Genomic DNA, 18,410 nt, shown 5'->3' with positions numbered 1-18,410 from the left:
TGCTTTCCTTTTCTTTCCCCCAGAAATTTTATCCATCTTGTTCAGGATGTCAGAATGTTTCAAGCTGTAGAAAAGAGCAGTGATCTGTTGGGTACTTATGCACTTAACCAACGGATGAAAATGCATGGAAGGAGAGCGTAACTTTACCGTTTGGTCACGCTTTCTAACATCCTAAAAGGAAGTGAAACATCTTTGACCTACAAATGATCCCTAACACATACCTTTCTTCAAGCAGGTTGTGTAGAACAGCTCCTGTAACAGCAGTAGCTACTACTACTAGGTGTAATACATCAGAAATACCGGTGTTGGTAACTTGATTTCTGAACAGCTGACTATGATTAAAGGCATAAAATAGGAATAGGCCAGTTGCTGCATGAGTTACTTTTTCATTACTCAAGAGCACTGTTTTCTTTGAGGAGAAAAGTACAGCATCTGATCTTGCTGCTGGATTGAGTTTTCCACAATAAAGTACCTGAAATTAGTAAGACTTTTGTCAGTGCCTGCCACAGAGTTTGGTCTAGACTTGCCAATTCAGTTCTGCTGCTGATTATGAAATACAGCCAGATCTCTAGAGTTTATCTTAATAACCTGTGATGGGATAACATGGTATAGCAATTGTTAACATCTCATTGTGAATTAACTGCTTTCAATAAACCTGGATTTCTAGGGACATTTTTGATAAAGTAACATTTTCAAAAATGGTATAGAAGGGAACAGAATATCTTTTGTTGTATCACTACATTCTGGCCATCACAGAAAGCAACTGAAGAAAGGAAGATCTATCTTCCAGGCAGGCTGGCCGCAGTAAAAGGGCACATTCAAGCGTGGCTGCCAGAAGAGCACTGTTGAGGGTTACAGTACCAACTGACATGGACTATTGTTTGTGGTTAGTAACACAGCAGTATGATACAAAACCTTCAAAACTGATTTTATGATTTCACCTTTAAACCGTGTGTCACTAATGAACTTTATAGGGCAGCTGGGTACAGTGTCAGAAATTAATTTCTCATCTCTACCTGGTTCCTAGTGGATAAGAGCGCATGGCAGAAAACAGGCATCATAGGTCTGATGTACCGGTAATGGCTGTGTTGCCAGGGAATTAAATAAAGTGAGGCAGAGGTCAGAGGCAGATTTAGGGGAAGACAAGCTGATTGTAGGAACTGTAATCCTCTCTTTTCCCATTAGCATCAGCAGGTGTGTGCTCTGGATCATGGGATGTGGGAGTATTTACATAATTATGCTTCCAGATCTTGGATGCATCCGTCCCTGGAAAGTATCCCTTTTTTCACAGGAGTTTGTCCAGTCATTTGGAGGACACTGTAGTAGGAACTGCAGGAAAAAGAATAATATACATCATCTTCACAAGTTCTGGCCAAGCACATTGTCTCCACTGTATCAGATAAAGTAAAGTAGTTTACGACAAACCTTTTAAGAACAGGGAAAATGGAAAACGAATTCACAATTGAGAGTAACCAGAAGATGTTGTTTAAACTGAGTGGTAACATGGAATACATCTGTTTGTTTGCTCTTCACTTCTATGGGTATTGCTGACATTGCAGTTACGGTTTTAATTTAAACAAGACAGGGGTATCAATAATGTATAACGTGACTGCTTCACCAGGGTGTTCAGCTGTTTCAGTGCATGGCACTCACTTTCAGGAACATCAGTCTTTTCGTTGCACAACACAGATACTCTGCAGAAAGAGTAATCATTAAGTAATGGTTTGTAATCAAATGAAATGAATCTCCTGTTGTCCTTCTCAGCTATCAGACTACTGCCAGTCATGCTGGGAAACATGCACTCCACTGGTGGCCCATGGAGGGAAGGGACTACTCTTACAGTAGTATTTCCCAGATCACAGAGGAAGCAGAGACCCAAAACTGGTTTTCTAAATGGAAGAAAGGCCCTCGTGTTGCTGTCTAGTTCATAGGGATGGAAGAATCAGGATTCCTTTTAGTCTAGGAATGTGTGCAAAAAGTGGCTGCCAGGGTTCAGTTTTGAAACCTTTTAGGATTGCAAGAGCTTGTTAGAGAAGATGATGAGGGGGTGGAAGGGATGAAAAAGGAGGGAGGTGGGAGGCAAGTGGCTGGGATGCAGAGCAAGTGGGAAAGAAGTGGGAAGAGGCCGTGTTGCAAGGACTGTGGCTTGAGCTTGGGTTGAGAGTTGATAAAGAGACCTCGGGAAAAAGAGGTTTCTTTCTGTAAAAGTCGTGGCATAGGTGAAGCACCTATTACATCTCCGAGAATAAGGCAGCCCGCTGCGAGGCAGGTTTTCTGTCACCTCGAGCTGGGGACCTAACCCTGGAGCGGCCGATGCCGGCTCTTTGCGGAGGGGCTCCTGCCGAGCTGCGTGGTGGGGCTGCGCTGGCGGCTCCCGGTCGCTGTCCAGGGAGCAGGGAGGCTGGGGCTGGCAGCGGGGTGGGCGAGAGGGCAGGCCGGGTCTGGGCGATGACAGCGGAGCGGCTGAGCGGCACTGGCCCGGGCAGTTCCCAGGTGAAGGGCTACGGGCACAAGCGGGGTTACCACGCGCAGGAGCGGGGCCGTCCTTGGTCCTTGGGCCCGAGGTGCGCGGGGTCCCGACCAGGCCGAGGGGCGGGGACGGCCATTTCCTCACGAGCAGCTGCGGGGCAGACCCTCCGGCGGGGCCGGCGACCCGCCTCGCCCGCGGGGCAGGAGCTGGGCCAGACCCCGGGGCACCTTCCCCGCCCCGCGGGGACTCTGAGGTGCGGGGGAGGGGAGGGGAGGAGGGCGGAGGGCGGCGAGGCGCCTGGCCCGGGACGGCGCGCTGGGGAGAGCTGGCGGCGGCGGTCCTGCCCCGGGGACCGGGGCGTGCGGCGTGCCGGGCGGCGCTCAGGTGAGGGTGCCGCCCGCCTGACGCGGGCTGCGGCGCGGCGGGGCTGCCCCACGGCCCCATGTGGCCACCGCCGCCCGTCCCCGGCGAGGGGAGCTGCTGCCGGCGCTGAGCGAGGCTGCCTGGGGCAGCATGCTGAGCCGCCAAGGATGAGCAGCCACCACCGCCGCCCTGCCAAAGCGCAGCTCCGGAGGTCGCTGAGCGAGCAGCTGCGGGATTCCACCGCCAAAGCCTGGGACTTGCTGTGGAGGAATGTCCGGGAGCGGCGCCTCGCAGGTCAGTCCCGCCGCGCTGCGGCTGCCGCTACCTGCCCGCGGCCGCCTCAGGGGAGACCCGAGGGATGTCCCGGCCCCGGCAGTGCGGCGGGCTCCCGGCGAGAGAGGACGCCCCGGGGAACGCCCGGGACGCCTGGGGGGCACCTGCCGCGGCGCCGGAGAGCGGAGACCTCGGGGCTTCACCCCGGCTGAGACGGGGAGCGCTCCGGCACCGCCTCAGCTGCCGGCGCGGATACGGTTGGCAGTCGCTGGGCAGGTGGGGCTGCGGGCAAGAGCCGGGGTGCAGGCAGGTCGGACTCCCAGCCGCAGCACTTGCCCGGGTCCTGTCGGGCACCGTGGGGATGGTGCCACAAGCAGTCGGGCTCAGGGCTAAACCGGGAGGTAGCTCCAGATCGGAGGCATCTTCTGAGCATCTCAGAAATCAGGAGGGTTGACTTTGCCTCTGATAAGCCGACTCACCTGCTTATCTGATCAGTTTCTTGAGTCACTTGAAGTCCAGGACGGTTCCTTGTAGTGTTTGCATCTGAGGAGGATCACAACTGCCAAAATAAAATGGATTGGTTCATTTCAGGCATTTTTATAGTTTTAAGTCATCTAACTTCCCTGGAAAACCGGGCTCCTGCAGTCTTAGCATCCCCAGGAGGAGACCAGAAAGACACAGAGCAGGGCAGGTGCTCCAGTTGGTCAGGTCACACTTAGAGCACTGCTATTGCAGCAATTTGCTTTATGCATGCAAACATACAGCCAAATTGTATTTGTAAAATACTTAATGATTTAAGAGATATAGAGGGTACATGAAAGTACACGATAGTTATACGAGAAAACAATGCATCAAGATTTATGAGCAGAATCATGTATAATGAAGGCTAATTATTAAAGATGGATTCCTCTGCCACATCCTACAGCATTGTTGGGAGTTTGGTGACCTTGCCTAGGGCACAGTGACATACTGGCATTGTATAAACAGAGGTAAATAGTGTATGATGCAGGTCTTTAAACTGTCTACAGAACAATAGTTTAAAAAAACAGCAAAAAGTTGGGTGGTAATTTTTTTTTTTTTTTTTAAATAAAGTGGGTAGCTTCAATAATGAATTACTAAACCAGCTAATTTTCTAGTTTTATGGTTACTCAAAATATTAGTCTGTCTTTACATATTTCCTACTTTTCCCTATATTAGTAGCAGATGCCAGCAGACATTTCAGCAAGGATACTGTTGGCAATTTTTTTCTTTTTTGGTCAAAGACAAGTATTGCTTGATTGAGCAAAGGATCTGGGCAGGCTGCCATGAAGCTGTAGCCAACTTCTTAAGCAACTGTGTATTAAAATTGATGGAGTCAAACTTTTTATTTAGGGTGGGTAGAATGCTAATGTCCTGCATTTATGCACTGCCATAATGTAAGTGCTATTCATAATATGCTGGTGGGACACTGATACACATGCCCTTTAATTAAATGAATTATTTGTACATGAATTATGTGTACAAATAATGTCTATTGATTCTAGAGATGTCTTGTTCAGATGCTTTTATGTCTCTGACGTTTTTGTCTACTTTTTATATTTATCCCTCTGACCCCTGAGCTGCAGTGCATATTCCTATGCCTCTTTCCAGTTTTTGTTAAGAAGGCAAGGAATTTAAGGTGATCCAAATGTGTCATTATCTTATGGTGGCCAGACCATCACAAGAGATCCAATCCTAATCAGGCAGATAGTTGTACAAATCCCTTTTGTTTTATTTTGTCAAAGTTGACATTGTAGTTCATCCAGGAGTGATGGTCAGAGCAGCAATGTAACTGGTAACTAGCATTTAAGAGCAATGACCAAAACAAAACTTAGTTTTAACTATCAGTGTACTGTCATATTCCAATCATCAAGCCAAATAAAGACCTGTGATTAAATCATCGTTGTGATGATGGCTTTGCAGGCACTAATGTAGTTACTCTTTTGGTCTACTTTACTTTTTCATGGTTGTAAAGGTTTCAGACACCAGTTGCCCAACACATCTCTAAAGAAAGTAAGCACAAGGCAGCTTAATTCACAAACATAACTGTTGGGGTTGGATGAAACGCTGGGAGGTCTCTTGCCCAGCCTTCAGCTCAGAGCAGGATGGTACTGGGAGCAGGCAGGTTGCTCAGGGCTTTCCTCAGTGCTCCTTAGGAAGGGTTTCTGCCCTGATGTCCATGCTCTGGAGCAGAGGGCAGCAGTATGTGATTGGGCAGCGGGTGTGGGAGCTGCAGCAAGGAGCTGAACCTTGGCTGGAGCAAGGACAGAGCTGAACCTTGGCTCATCCAAGAGGCAGACAGTGTGGCTGGTTTGCTATGGAAAGCAAGCGGTACATAAAAAGACTGCTGCAGTGTGCTTCTTCCCTCCCTCCCTCTTTTGCCCTTTACAGTAGAGGTGATGAGCAGCAGCCTGGTTCCCACTATGCTCCTCTTATTCAGCGCACATCTGTGATGCCCAGCAGCTTGTAGTCGCTCTCTGATTCTCTGACCAGGATTTGGTTTTTAAACAGTGAGTGTACCTGCTACAATGCCACAAATGGCAGCCTTAGCTTTAGGAATTTGACTTGCATATTTAAGAGACTCTTCAGAAGGGATGACTCTAAGGTGGTTCTGAGGTTCTTGCTCAAATCATGATCACCTGTTACAGTAAAACTCAACAAGTTGTAGTTGTTACATCCATTGTATGTAGGAGAAAAGTGCCACCCTCTATCTGACATTCTTTCAGTTACAATAAAATAATAAAAAACCCCCACCCTAAATATATATATTTAAGTTTTGAAATTATTACTTAGAGTCAGGAAGCACCATAGGTGGCTGCCTCCTTGCAGAGTCATAGTCTTTTAATGACATGATCCCCGTTGGTAAATCTTTTAGCCTAGAGCCTGCTCAAATCCTAGACTGAGCACACAATTAAAAATTCCCTCAAGTGCTCATGAACATGGTGCTTAGGAGCACTAAGTCTTGCATACCTCATACCATTAATGTTTTAATTGTATTCATAGAAGGTGTAAGGTTATGTTGTTCTCATTTTACAGATAGGAACCAGAGGTACAATGAGATTGAACTCAAGCATATCAATAACTGAGAGTTAGAATTTGAATTTCCTACTTTAATATCCAGATTACAGTTCTCAGTGGTCCCTATTGCGCAGCATTTATGCATATCAGTCCTCAGGATCTAATTGTACTGCACCCAGGGAATGAGTAGCTGGTAATTTCTGGCATTCTGGTCAGATTTTGTTTCAAGTGACTTGGTGAAAACCAGACAGGGATGGAACTGCAGAGGGCACCGTTTACTTGGCATAGTCTCAGAAACATTTTTTTTCCCCTGTGTGCTGTCTCCCACCCTTCTCTGAATGCTTCTGCAAAATGTGCAGCAGCAGCCCTGCAGCAGCTGGCTTAGCTGGGTATATGACACTGATACGTGACCACTGTCCATCATCAGATGGGTCCTTGGGAAGTGCATGTGAGGTTAAGACTTTGTCCTGCTGCCTAATGGGAGGAGGGCTGATTAAAGAGGTGACTTCAATTCTGAGACTTTGTGAAGCTTGAAAACCTGACTTTGTGATCCTAACATTCTTCTAATAGTAGAAAGCTTTGCCTTTGTTTTCCTAGGTTTAGGTTTTAGCTGTGGTTTAGCAATCCACACAGATTTCAGCTCTGCTGTTGCTGCAGAGTACATCCTTAGCCTTTTTTTGCCAAATCTCACCTGAATGCCATGTCTCACAATACTTTGTATATTCTATGTTCTTGAAGAGGTTATATCCCTATTTGATTTCCTCTACCTCTTTAGGTACAATTGCACTTATGTCTTCATTGATGTCGTCTCTACTGACTGAATGTGATGGCAACACAGGACTGGATACCCGAAAGCACTGCCCAAGCTCCTGCTTAGCTCTAGGGCTCTCCAAAAGCAACTGCCAGAGGTGGTTTTGGGGAAGGATCTCGGATGCTCCCACCTTTTTCTTGTGGCTTGGCTGTGCTCCGAGTAAATGGAATCTGGGGGCAAGCTTTTCACCAAGTCTGCAGTGGTTTGCTCAGACTGACATTTCAAAGTTTTATAATTTGGCCAAGTTTGGACAGATTTTTCAAACATTGATGCTAGAAAGAGCTTTTGCTTGAGGTTACAGGTTTTTATTTCAAAGGATGAAGCAGCATGAAAATGTAGTGACAGGACAAGGAGTAATGGGTTCAAACTTAAACCAGGGAGATTTAGGTTAGATGTAAGGAAGAAGTTCTTCACTGTGAGGGTGGTGAGGCACTGGAACAGGTTGCCCAAGGAAGATGTGGCTGCCCCATCTCTGGCAGTTTTCAAGTGCAGGTTGGATGGGGCTTTGAGCAGCCTGGTCTAGTGTGAGATGTCCCTGCCCATGGCAGGGGTGTTGGAGGTAGGTGATCTTTAAACTCCTTTCTAATCCAAACCATTCTATGATTCTGTGTCTCTAAACATGACTGAAATACATTTATGTCAGAGATTAAACTGAACACTAGCTGAACTGGGTGGAAAATGGAGAATAATTTGTCCAGCACAAAGTAGTTGCCACATTCATCATTTGGCAAAGACATCAAGGCAATGCCCCTTCTCCTCTCAAAAATTAACTTTTGGTTGGTTTATAGATTTTTGTGGCTTTCTTGGATGCAAATCAGCAAGCCTAAGTTTGTAACTGCACCTCTGGTGGCATGGTGCTTCCTGGCACCAGTTGATCTGTTGCTCAGTGAAGAATATGGAAGATAAAAGTGAGTCTTAAAAAACCAGTAGTCACAACTGGAACTATATGAGTTTTAGCAGTTTTGTTGTGTATGCATGAAGACAACAGCAGCTGTATTTCTGGAGCCTAATCAGAGAAGATACAAATCTATAGGTGCCTCACATTTTTAGTTTTCAGTTAGAATGAAACATTTCTAAGAACTTGCTTTTGTAAAATTGTGCTCTGCAAAGCAAAAGTCATTATTTCTGGTGTGATGTATCGTGAGGTCAGTGTTAGGAGAGCCCAGAGAAAACACATATACCAGGCTCCTGAGTCCTCAGAGAACCCCTGAGCAAAGGCAGGAGCCTTGGTATGGGGCCAACCGTGCATCTACTGCATGTTGTTATTATTCTATTGCTGAAATTTCTTCTTAATTAAGAACTCTTTGTACAGTGCAAATGCAGCAGGTAAATCTAATTAAAGCCATTCAAGAAAATAGTGGAATTCTTTTATAAAATGATTTTGCCAGGTCAGTTTTCATTAGGGAGCGTGGGAGATGTGTATGTGAAAAATCTGGTATTGTGGCCAGTTTGGTGGGCATACTTTTATGTTCTGTTTTAAACTATGCATATACAGTCTCAGAAAGCAAAGCAGAGATACAGTCTGTCTCCCCACAAGTGCACTGGAGAGTACAAGATGCTGTTTCTCATGTATGTTGATAAGATGTATATGTGTGAATTCCTCTCTGACCCGACCTCATCAATGAGAAAAGACTGTCCTTTGTCAAGGAGAAGAGTTATGAAAGATGTTCTTTATTCAGGATGGACTGCTTCAGGGAAGAAATAAAGTGACTTATGAGTGATTCATTTGGTCAGGCATGCCAAGAAATGTTCTGCTCTTCTATAAGTCTTAAATATAATGTAGTAGCCAAAAAAGTAGTCACTGATCTCATAAATTGCGTTAATTGTGCTATATATTCTATATTAATATTAGGAGGGGGTTTTAGGTGAATTCCTTTAAAATATATAGATGCATTTCTTTGCATGCAGGTTATGTCGGGATTCTGTAATTTTCATTCTCTTCCTAGATGCTCCCTTAAGGCCAGTGGTTTGAATCTCAAAAGGGGGCAATGGTGACAGAATACCACCATTGTTAGTTCTGCTGCTGCTGGGTTCTCATGACCCTCAGCAACAAGAAGTTAATTCCAGAAATACAATTACAAAAATACTAATATGCTTGACCTGCTAAGTATTTCTGTACCAGCATGAGACTGTGGAGGGGGGTGATGGAGGACTCCCCACTGTCTCAAAGTCCAGAGAAAGCTGTTATTTTTCTCATACCCGCTCTCATGGCTCCACTGCCATTTGCTGGGTAAGATTTGGAGTGACTGTGGAGGAGCAACAGGCAACAACTTTCATCTTCTGGGTTTACATTTAATACATCAATTCTGTACTTGATAAAGTCCTGCTTCCATCAGAGAACTGTATCAAAGATTATTTTCCTACGAGAAATTCAATTTTTATTACTTAATTGCCTAACATTACGAGATACAAAATTATTTTGATAAAATGGGGAATCAGTGTTTGTAACAGAGCTGGATACCATTTGAATCAATCAGTTCCTATTTGATAGCTGTTTAGAAAAGGTTCTTGATAGTTCTCTTCCTTTCTAGAGCTTGGCTGTTCCTTGATTTAGATGACACATTAATCTTTAGAAAATACACTTTTTTTTCCCTGGAAAGTTATGATGTCAGTCCTTTTTATGGTACAACTTTATTTTAATTTTCTACTGACTGCATGGTTCCTTGGGCATCCACAAGGTTCTTTCAGTTTTCAGTAGGTAAATATTTCTGCTTATTTCTCTGTACATACACATGGCCTCAGTTCATTTCACTTGTAGATGTTTCCTGTGTACCTAGAAGGCTGATACCTCAGTATGCTACACCATGCCTTTATGGAGGATTCCTGTAAGCATTGTAATTATTGCTGATGATTGCAGACCACAATATTGGAAACAAATTACAGTCCTGTTTTTCCAGGAGCAGTATATATAATGCAATATTGTTTATGTTCCTGTATGTTTAGATAGATGCGTTTATTGTTACTCATATTTTTCTGTAATATATAGGAGCTCATAGAGACTGCTACGAGTACTTAACTTATTTTTCTGACATTAAACTGTAACGACATTTTTCTATCCCAAGATTGCTTCTTAATACCAGTCATGGCATAATAAATTATATATCTTCTCAGTTATTTGCTATTAAGTGTTTTGTATTTATTCATATGACCGTAATCCTACAGACCACTTCCCATATTCCCACAGAAATTACTTTATTTATAATAATAATTATGCCAGAACATTTCTAAAGAAAATTTATATCCACAATAAACTTTTAGCTGCTAAGTGAACACCATAGTAATTGCCATCAATACAGTTTTGTTGGTGGCTGGCCAGCAAATTCCTAAACATAGGAAATTTCTGGACTCAGGCTGTGGAGACTGGACTCCCATTCTTCTGCTTCCCCAGCTACAGTAGGATGTGTTTATTTTCAGGAATCAGTGAAGTCTCAGTTGTGAATTTTGTGTTACCTCTGTTCTTTTGAATGAAAAAAAACTCTTAAAATTGTCCCATATCGGTATGTTTTTAAGGATTCTAAGAACTTAGATGACTTTGCAATTTGATTTGTTCAATACTTGCTAGGCAATGCCCTTATTTCACAGCAGTGGTTTGACTTATGCTTGTCTTTTTGTATTCTGTATTTCTTCCAGCATTTCTTGTGAGACAGATGTCCTGTCTTGCTCTTCCTGATTTCTTCTAGTTTTCTGTCACAGAATGGCCAGTTCCTGTGCAGCTTTCCTTTAGAAATCATATCCTTGGTCACAATTCATTGAGAACCCCAGCTTTCACATCAACTGGAGCATATTTTAATAGCAAATTTGAAGAGAAAAGCTTGATAATGTGAACTTCAGAGTCTGAAAAGACAGAAAACAGAACAATTTTTTTTTTTTTTTTTTAATTTCATAGTTTTAAGCTAGCCTCATGATTTTAAAGAAGTGATTCCTGACTTTCCTGACTTGATGATTCTTGAAAAATTAGTTTGGGGAATATTATTTTCAGTTAATACAGAATTTGTCATAGTTTCTTTTGGTTCTTACAGGCTTAAAAGTATGATAATGTAGGAGGTTTCTTACTAGAGTATCCACAAAAACACTGCATTTCTATAGCTCCTTTGCACATCCTGTTTACAGTTCAAAAATGAAAATATTTTTACAGTCCAACCATCCTGGTGCATCTTATACTGCAAATAAGACTGAATGCACACAGATATGAGTGTAGTAAGTAGCTGTGGTGCAAGAAGGGATCAGGAAAATCTGCACTCTGTGGCACTCCAAAAAACCCCAAACTCCAAAAATCAGTTTAATTAATTTATGAAATAATTGATTCTAAGTGAAATACTCTGCCGGTCGTTCCAGTAGAGGGCAGTAATTTACATACAGTAATATCAATTAGTATGTGTACTCAACATGAATTGCAGAATACTAGACACACTGTTTTTATTAATACAGTGCAATATTTAAGGCATACTAAGCCCCACAAGTATAGAGTGCCATCCAGAAGTCTTATTTTCTGTGCTTTTGCATCAGGATTTACATTACAGTAGAGTTCATGCAAGTTGTACACAGTTCACTGAACTAAATCACTTCCGTATCCCACAATGCTACATGCAGGGGTGTGCAATACATGCCCCCAGTTTAATGCCATAAACCTCCCAGTCTGAGTGACTGTAACATAGCTCTGAAGTTATTTGGGTCACTTAAAGCAAGAAAACATGCTAAAAGCTCTGCTTGGCTCCCAGGTTAATGCAGTCCAAAACTATGCAGTGGAGACATGGCCTCTTTCACCTGCATGATGCTAGTCTGAAGCAGTGTGTTCTTAGAGTTCTTTGGCATAGAGTCCTGAAATAACTTCCAGCAATTACTATGCTTAGCAGTGTAGAAATAGATCAAAATCCATGTGAATTAAGAATCCAAGATATTTCCAGCTAGCATGCTAATGAAAACTAGAACATACTCTGCTGTATGTAGTCATCAGAGTGATTTGTAGTTCAGTGGTTAATTTCATTGAGATACTGCTTTTTTTCCTCTGTTGCTGTTGAACTCTAAGTACATAAAATAGTTTTTGTGTCCAGGAATGATTCTTTTTACAGATCCATCAACATTCCATGGTACAGTGGAAGAGGAGGCACCAAAAATCATAATCATCATGTTTCTTTTAACTGTAAGAATTTGATTTCAGAAACACTACCAGTTATGCTTCGCTAATAATTGTTTCAACCACAGGTATTCCTTTAGCAGTAAGATAAATTCACTACCTCCAAGATAGCCTTGCTTACTTTGCAAATTTTACTTGTAACAGATGTAAAATAATGTGGGGATAATCAGTTTCTTCCATTGCTCAAGCTAAGTGAATGGCACTGGTGCTCTGAGAAGACAAACATCGTATTTCCTGGGGATGGGGGACTCATGTCCCAGGCCATAATGATGCAGAAGACACCGAATCTTCATAGGTTATTTAATATAGAAACGCTTAAAGAAAACCCCAAAACAAACCAACCAAACAGAACTGGAGTATTGGGTTTGTTCTAGAAAGAATTTAAAGGGAAATTACCTTCAGGACAGAAGCATAGTTTAAATGTACCTTACATCATATATAGCTCTGTCTGAATCTGAGCTAAGAGTAGCTTGAAATATCTTTATATTTGGGCTTCTGTTGCTGATATTTAAGAGAAATTCATGGTAACTGTCAGCTGCTGGAAGGGGATAGCCTGAGGGAATGGTGAAAGAGTTAAGTCAAAACCAGTGTTACAAATTACACTTCTCAGTCAAAATACTGAATAATTACACTTAGCATTACAAAAATGGATTACTAAAGATTTAGGAATCTCCTGCATTGGCTCATAGCTTAGACTTCCCTAAAGTGCATTGCACTTGTGTAATTTTATTTTAGATTCACTGCATGAAGGAAGAAAACCTGAGCATTTGTCCCAGCTTTCATGTTGTTTTCAGTGTGCCTCTTATTCCTCTGGTAAATGCACCTCTCCTTCCACACACCTGTCCCATTCATCCTGATCTGAATGACACAGATTCATAGTTTATCCAGAATGAAGCTGTAGTAAATTATTTGAGACTGTGAGTCGTTTATGTGCCAGTTGACTGGTGAAAGAATATGCCATTGGCATGTCATGGTCCTGCTCATTTTAAGAGGTCTCTTTAACATAAGGACAGATTTTATTTAAATAAATCAATTTTGCAGGGAGATTTCAGCCATCGGATTTGTAGTAAAAAAGAAACTTTTATTTAAGATGTTGGAAGACCACAGCTGGGAATGCACCCATTAATAGACTCAAACAGATGGGTTCTGACAAATCTGTGAACTATTCACAGTCTTTTTTAGCAAATAATTTGCAGCAATCCCAACTTGCAAATGCTACTTCAGAAACAAATATGGAACTGTCTCAAGGCACAAACCAATAGAGTCATGAGTGACTTTAAAATACTGTGGGCTGAGTATGCATATGATACTCCTTTGAAATTTAAGAAGGAGTGTTCTTAAGAGAGAATAGTTGTGCCTTTATGCAGTAAATGTTTTGAGTTACAAAGTTATAGAATCATAGAATCATTTAGGTTGGAAAAGACCTTTAAGATCATTAAGTCCAACCATTAACCTGACTCTGCCAAGTCCACCACTAAACCATGTCCACATCTACGTCTTTTAAATGCCTCCAGGAATGGTGACTCCACTACTTCCCTGGGCAGCCTGTTGCAGTGCTTGACTACCCTTTTGGTGCAGAAATTTTCCCTAATGTCTAATCTAAACCTCCCCTCGAGTAACTTGAGGCCATTTCCTCTTGTCCTATCACTTGTCACTTAGGAGAAGAGAAAGACACTCACCTTGCTATAAGTTTGGGCTTCTTGTTGCACCTTCATTGCTGCCTGCCTGAGAAATCAATAATAGATAATAGCCTGAGGGCCGTACCAGAGTAGGAAGCTTTCTCTGCACTTTAACCCAGGCCTAAGTGAGGCAGCTGGCTTCCCTAAGTTCCACTTGCAAAGCCTCACACCCATCATGCGAGTGAACATGGGTAGGTTGGGGCAGTCACAGAGGAGTAGCACCTGCCTTGGGCAGGACCTTGTCACCATTGTCCCCTATCCCTTAAATCCCTGTGTTCAGCCAGGAATAGAGAAGTTCGGGAGTCCTTCATGTCATGAGTTCCGTTGGGCCTGTCTCAAGGAAGGCAGGGTGTAATTCCAGCAGTCTGTTTGTCACAGTCCCTGATACTCCTCTACCTCCTCACTGAGCAGAGGAGCCCCTCTACCTGCACACACCTCCCACTGATGTGCTCATTAATGCCTTCCAGTACTGGCCTAAGAGCAGGGCACAGCCCACAGCCTGACACTGGGGATGACAGCGTGTTCCCACCTGAGCTCTGTCCCAGCAGCTGTGTCTGTTGTGGTGTGTGCAGAGCTTAGAGAGACTGCGGCTTTATGCTTTATGCCTGGGTGGGCACCACAGCTCCTTGATCGAGTTGGCAGGTCTTCAGTGCCCTTCCTGCACCAGCTGTCGTGCCATGCCCTGGTCCTGGCCCTGGCCCTGCCCAGGTCCTGTCAGCCACTGTGGCACAAGCTGTGGGCTCCTGGCAGCTCTCTCAACTTCCCTGCAGGTCCCCTTGGTTCAGGGGACATCCTAGTCCCTGTGAGCATGCAGGCACCAGAGCCACTTGCCTTGTCAACTGTGTGCTATTTTCAGTTACACTGCATTTAAATCTCCCACACACATGATTTCTCTTCAATTTTTGAACTTTAATTTGTAGTCTTTTACTGAATATCACTGTGTTTCTGGTATTATATGACGACTGATTCCTCTTTTCTGCATTATTTATTTATTCATCCACTTTTACCGTATCTTCTCTTATTCTTCTCAGTTGAGATTTTCACAGCCCCATGACACCATTGAGCCCTTCAGCTACCACTGAACAGACTGGGAAATTATATAGCCAAAAAGTCACCGTCAGCTTTCAAAATGTTGGTAATTGCCATTAACATGCATAACCAAACATATGTACTGCTGGGGGGTTTGCCCAGTTTCTTTTCTGGGGAGAACTCTTACAGCTTTGTTATCAGTTAAAGATAAAGATTTGGGCCTTTTTTTGTCTGCCAGTTGCATTAAGGAAAATAAAGAGCAAAATCTCCAAAATCAGCAGAAATACTCCTCTGGAGTAATGTCCTTCTGATGTAAGGACAGCTTTTATCATCCTGACTTGGCTCACTCCACCACTCCTTAAAATAAAGAATTAGTTCATAGAGAATCACAACCATATAGTTTTACATCAGCTTGGCAAATTAGTATTTTGGTAATTCCAGTTGTTCTCTCTTTATATGTCCCTAACAGCTCCAACTGCTTTTATTTCAGAACAAAACCAGTAATATTATTATGGCTGTAATTCAGCAGAGCACTTAAATACTTTGTAAATTTAAATGGTTAAGTGTTCAGCTCATGTGGACTCATCTGTTTTGTTACATTTAACCTGTAAACCAACAGCACAATCTTTTAAAAAATATTATCTATGAAATCAGTGTGTTTGTTAGTGAATTCATCAGAAATGTAAAGGTACCAGAGCATCCGTATTTCCAGAATATAGTAAAATAGAGGATACTATGCCTGATCTGATTCAAATAGAGATCAAATACATTTCAGAATCTAGGTTATACAAGACACTGTCAAATAAAACTGACTCTGAAACATCTGTTTTGTTTTATGCAAAACCATAAACATGAGTAATTACAAAATGGCCTAAACTGTTTATTTTGAAGGCACCCTAAACAACAAGGACAGCAGGACAAGTGTTACAAAGCCAAGGCATATACATTAATTGTGGCATGGCAGCATTTTAAAGAAACAATCAAATTCAGAGGGATTATAAAACAGCTGGGATGAATTGTAGGTAGGGACTCTTAATTCTCTAGATTCTAGGCCACAATAGGGGCTGTAACACAGGGCACTCACTCTTTTACTCTGTGTCGCTTTCTCTTAAGGGAGGATCATGACTTTTGGAGGACTGGAACCATTATCTCTTCTTTTATGGAAAGCATCATGTTGGTGCAATTATTAAAGATCTTGAAACTGGGAGGGAGTTTATTGCTGTGATAGGTCAGGTGACATATGGAAGTAAGAAGGACATTCTCCAGAGACACATTAAGTTTTTGCCAAGGCATTTTATTAAAATTTTGGAAAATAAACAGGTCATTAATTGGGTCCAGATTTAGCTACTGCAAATAGTGCAAAGATGTTGCAAACCAGATGCTTTCCCCTGTTTGTTTTTACAACCCTTTCTATTTATGGATGCTCTTATTTAATGACTTATTCCTTTAGTAGAGGGCATTGTTTTGCACCGGAAGTCTTGTCTCTCAATTAGTTTTGCCAGCAGATGCCTAAGCAAAACATACATTTCCACACTATTTTAAGGGATGAAACAGCAATAACATAATAACTAGGAACTAATCAGTAGGAAGTTATGGAATACGTTAGTTCTTGTAAAGTTAATGTTAAATTCTTCCCTGGATTCCTTAGCACATAGGAGTTTTCAGTCTTTCTCTGTGAAGACCCTGCTAGTGAAATGGTAGAGACAAAAACACCTATCCCAATGACAGCATCCTAAGACTTGGCTTCTGATGAAGGTGTGAATGCAACTCATGTCAGCATTTCCCTGGCTTTCCTGAGGTATGTAGCGCAGCCACTGATGTACCTGTCAGCCCCATTGAAGAAGCACAGTTTCAACCTGAGCTCCAGATCAAGGCTGGATCCCAAAATGAGAATGTAGCAGCCAAGTCAACTAAGGTGACAGAAATACTTGAGAAAAGAAATCTTAATTTATTTTCCACTTAGGATAAGTCCTCAGAGTACAGGCACTATGTTATGCTCTATCCATACTGTCTTGATTCATGTTATAGATAATGTACAGGGTGGAAAGATCTGCCGTGACTTGAAAATAGTGAGTCTAGTGGGGATGCCTACTAAAAGGATTGAGCTAGTCACACAAGGTCCTTTACAGTCAAGACAGAAATAGGTACCTCTGAAAGCAAGTCCTGTCATCCTGAAATAGGTGTGTGAGACAAGAGGGATTAATTGCCCTCTGGTGGTGCTTCTTTCTTTCCATAATCCTAGCCAAGTGACAGCACCAAGGGCTTGCCTGCATCAGTGACAGGCAGGGAAAAAAGTCATCTCTTCAGCTGCCACCTGAGTGCATTTGATATGGAAATCAGTGAGTCACTAACATTGCATAAGTTTTATTTTAGAAGTTGCTGTTTACAGCATCTCTGGCTTGGTTTTAACGTACCTGCTCAAGTAAGCAAAGCAGTAGATTGAGCTGACAAGGCACCTGTGACTCCAGTGGCACTTGAACACATACTTAAATTACATGTTCTGAAAGTAACCAGCCAGCATACATGAACCTTGCATAAATGTATTTCTTCATTTCCAGTTTATTCTGGGGATGCAGATTGTGAATTACATGTCTTTAGAAGACATAACAAATTTATTGTAATAAAAGCTGTATGATTTTATTGGTGATCCATGACTGGTTTTGCTAAGCAACATGGGGAGCAGCCATGCAGATTTCGTACTGCATGTTTTAAAGTGTGTTTAGAGGTTCACTTTTCAGACTACTAGTTAGTTATCTGACATGTGAATGTTTATTGTACTCCATGAAGTGTCCTCAGTCAGAGCAAAAGTCCTTAAGCCTCAGGTATCCTGTTTTCACAACAGCTGCTAGTGGATACTTAGGAAAGAGTATAAGTAAAAGACAAGTTTATGGTATGACCTTTTAGCTTCCAGGTTTCAGTAAAAAGTTCTTTGCTGATGTTGTTAACAAACAAGGCTGCCAATTGGGAACAAAGTAAGAGGGAGGTTTACAATGTGACTGTGCACTTCCTAGCTGAGCTACACCTAAGTTGGTGAGACACAGAGTCTGTTTCCCGTTTGTAATCTTCTGGAGACGTGTAATCCTCCACATCACAATTGCTATTTTAAAAAGCTATTTTCAAATCATCTGCAGGTGTCGTGGCCAGAGTTGCCTCCCTGTCACGTGAACTGTCACTGGTCTGAGCAAAGTGGGAACAAAGTTTATTTTTACAGCAGTATGGGCTTACTGGTGGTTTGAAAGCAAAACCTTCAGGACTCCATTTGGTTTTAATTTAACATCCAACCTATTATGTTTGGTAACATGTTAGGAACCAGTGAGTATATTACGTGTCATAAGTTCCCCAGGACATAAAAGGAGGAAAAGCAGAAGACTGAAATACGTGAGTCTCTGGTTTATTCTCTTGTAATCCAAGTACAGAGTACACACAAAGTACTTTAAAGCCAGTTCTGATCTCAGGAACACAAGTGCGAATCCTGAGCACTTACAGGGTAATCAATTAATTCTGGTGTGGAGTAAAAGAACTCCAGAGCAGCAGTCCTTTTTTCAGGACTCAGTTTTGCCTTCATTTTCATGTCCATGTATTTGAGAACAGCACTTACCTGTTGAAATATAATTG

General features: G+C 42.4%; 1 protein-coding gene across 4 annotated transcripts in view; it reads left to right on the top strand.

Moving 5' to 3' along the window:
* The window catches only part of STARD13 (StAR related lipid transfer domain containing 13), a 295,099-nt gene that overhangs the window by 149,658 nt on the left and 127,031 nt on the right, over positions 1-18,410 (top strand). The window contains exon 1 of one of the 4 annotated variants that reach the window (XM_057410428.1): positions 2,793-3,127. The exons of the other annotated variants lie outside the window; for them this stretch is intronic. Coding sequence (XP_057266411.1) covers positions 3,001-3,127 — 127 coding nt within the window. The 5' untranslated portion in view covers positions 2,793-3,000. Of the gene's footprint in view, positions 1-2,792; positions 3,128-18,410 lie in introns of those variants that run through there. 4 annotated transcript variants of the gene reach the window in all.

Source organism: Pezoporus wallicus, unplaced genomic scaffold, assembly GCF_028554395.1.
Source record: "Pezoporus wallicus isolate ANWC-B61680 ecotype Strahan unplaced genomic scaffold, APGP_CSIRO_Pwel_v1 contig_1876, whole genome shotgun sequence".
NCBI lineage: Eukaryota > Metazoa > Chordata > Aves > Psittaciformes > Psittacidae > Pezoporus > Pezoporus wallicus.
Note: the sequence above shows the minus strand (reverse complement) of the source record. Positions and strands in the feature narration are given on the sequence as shown.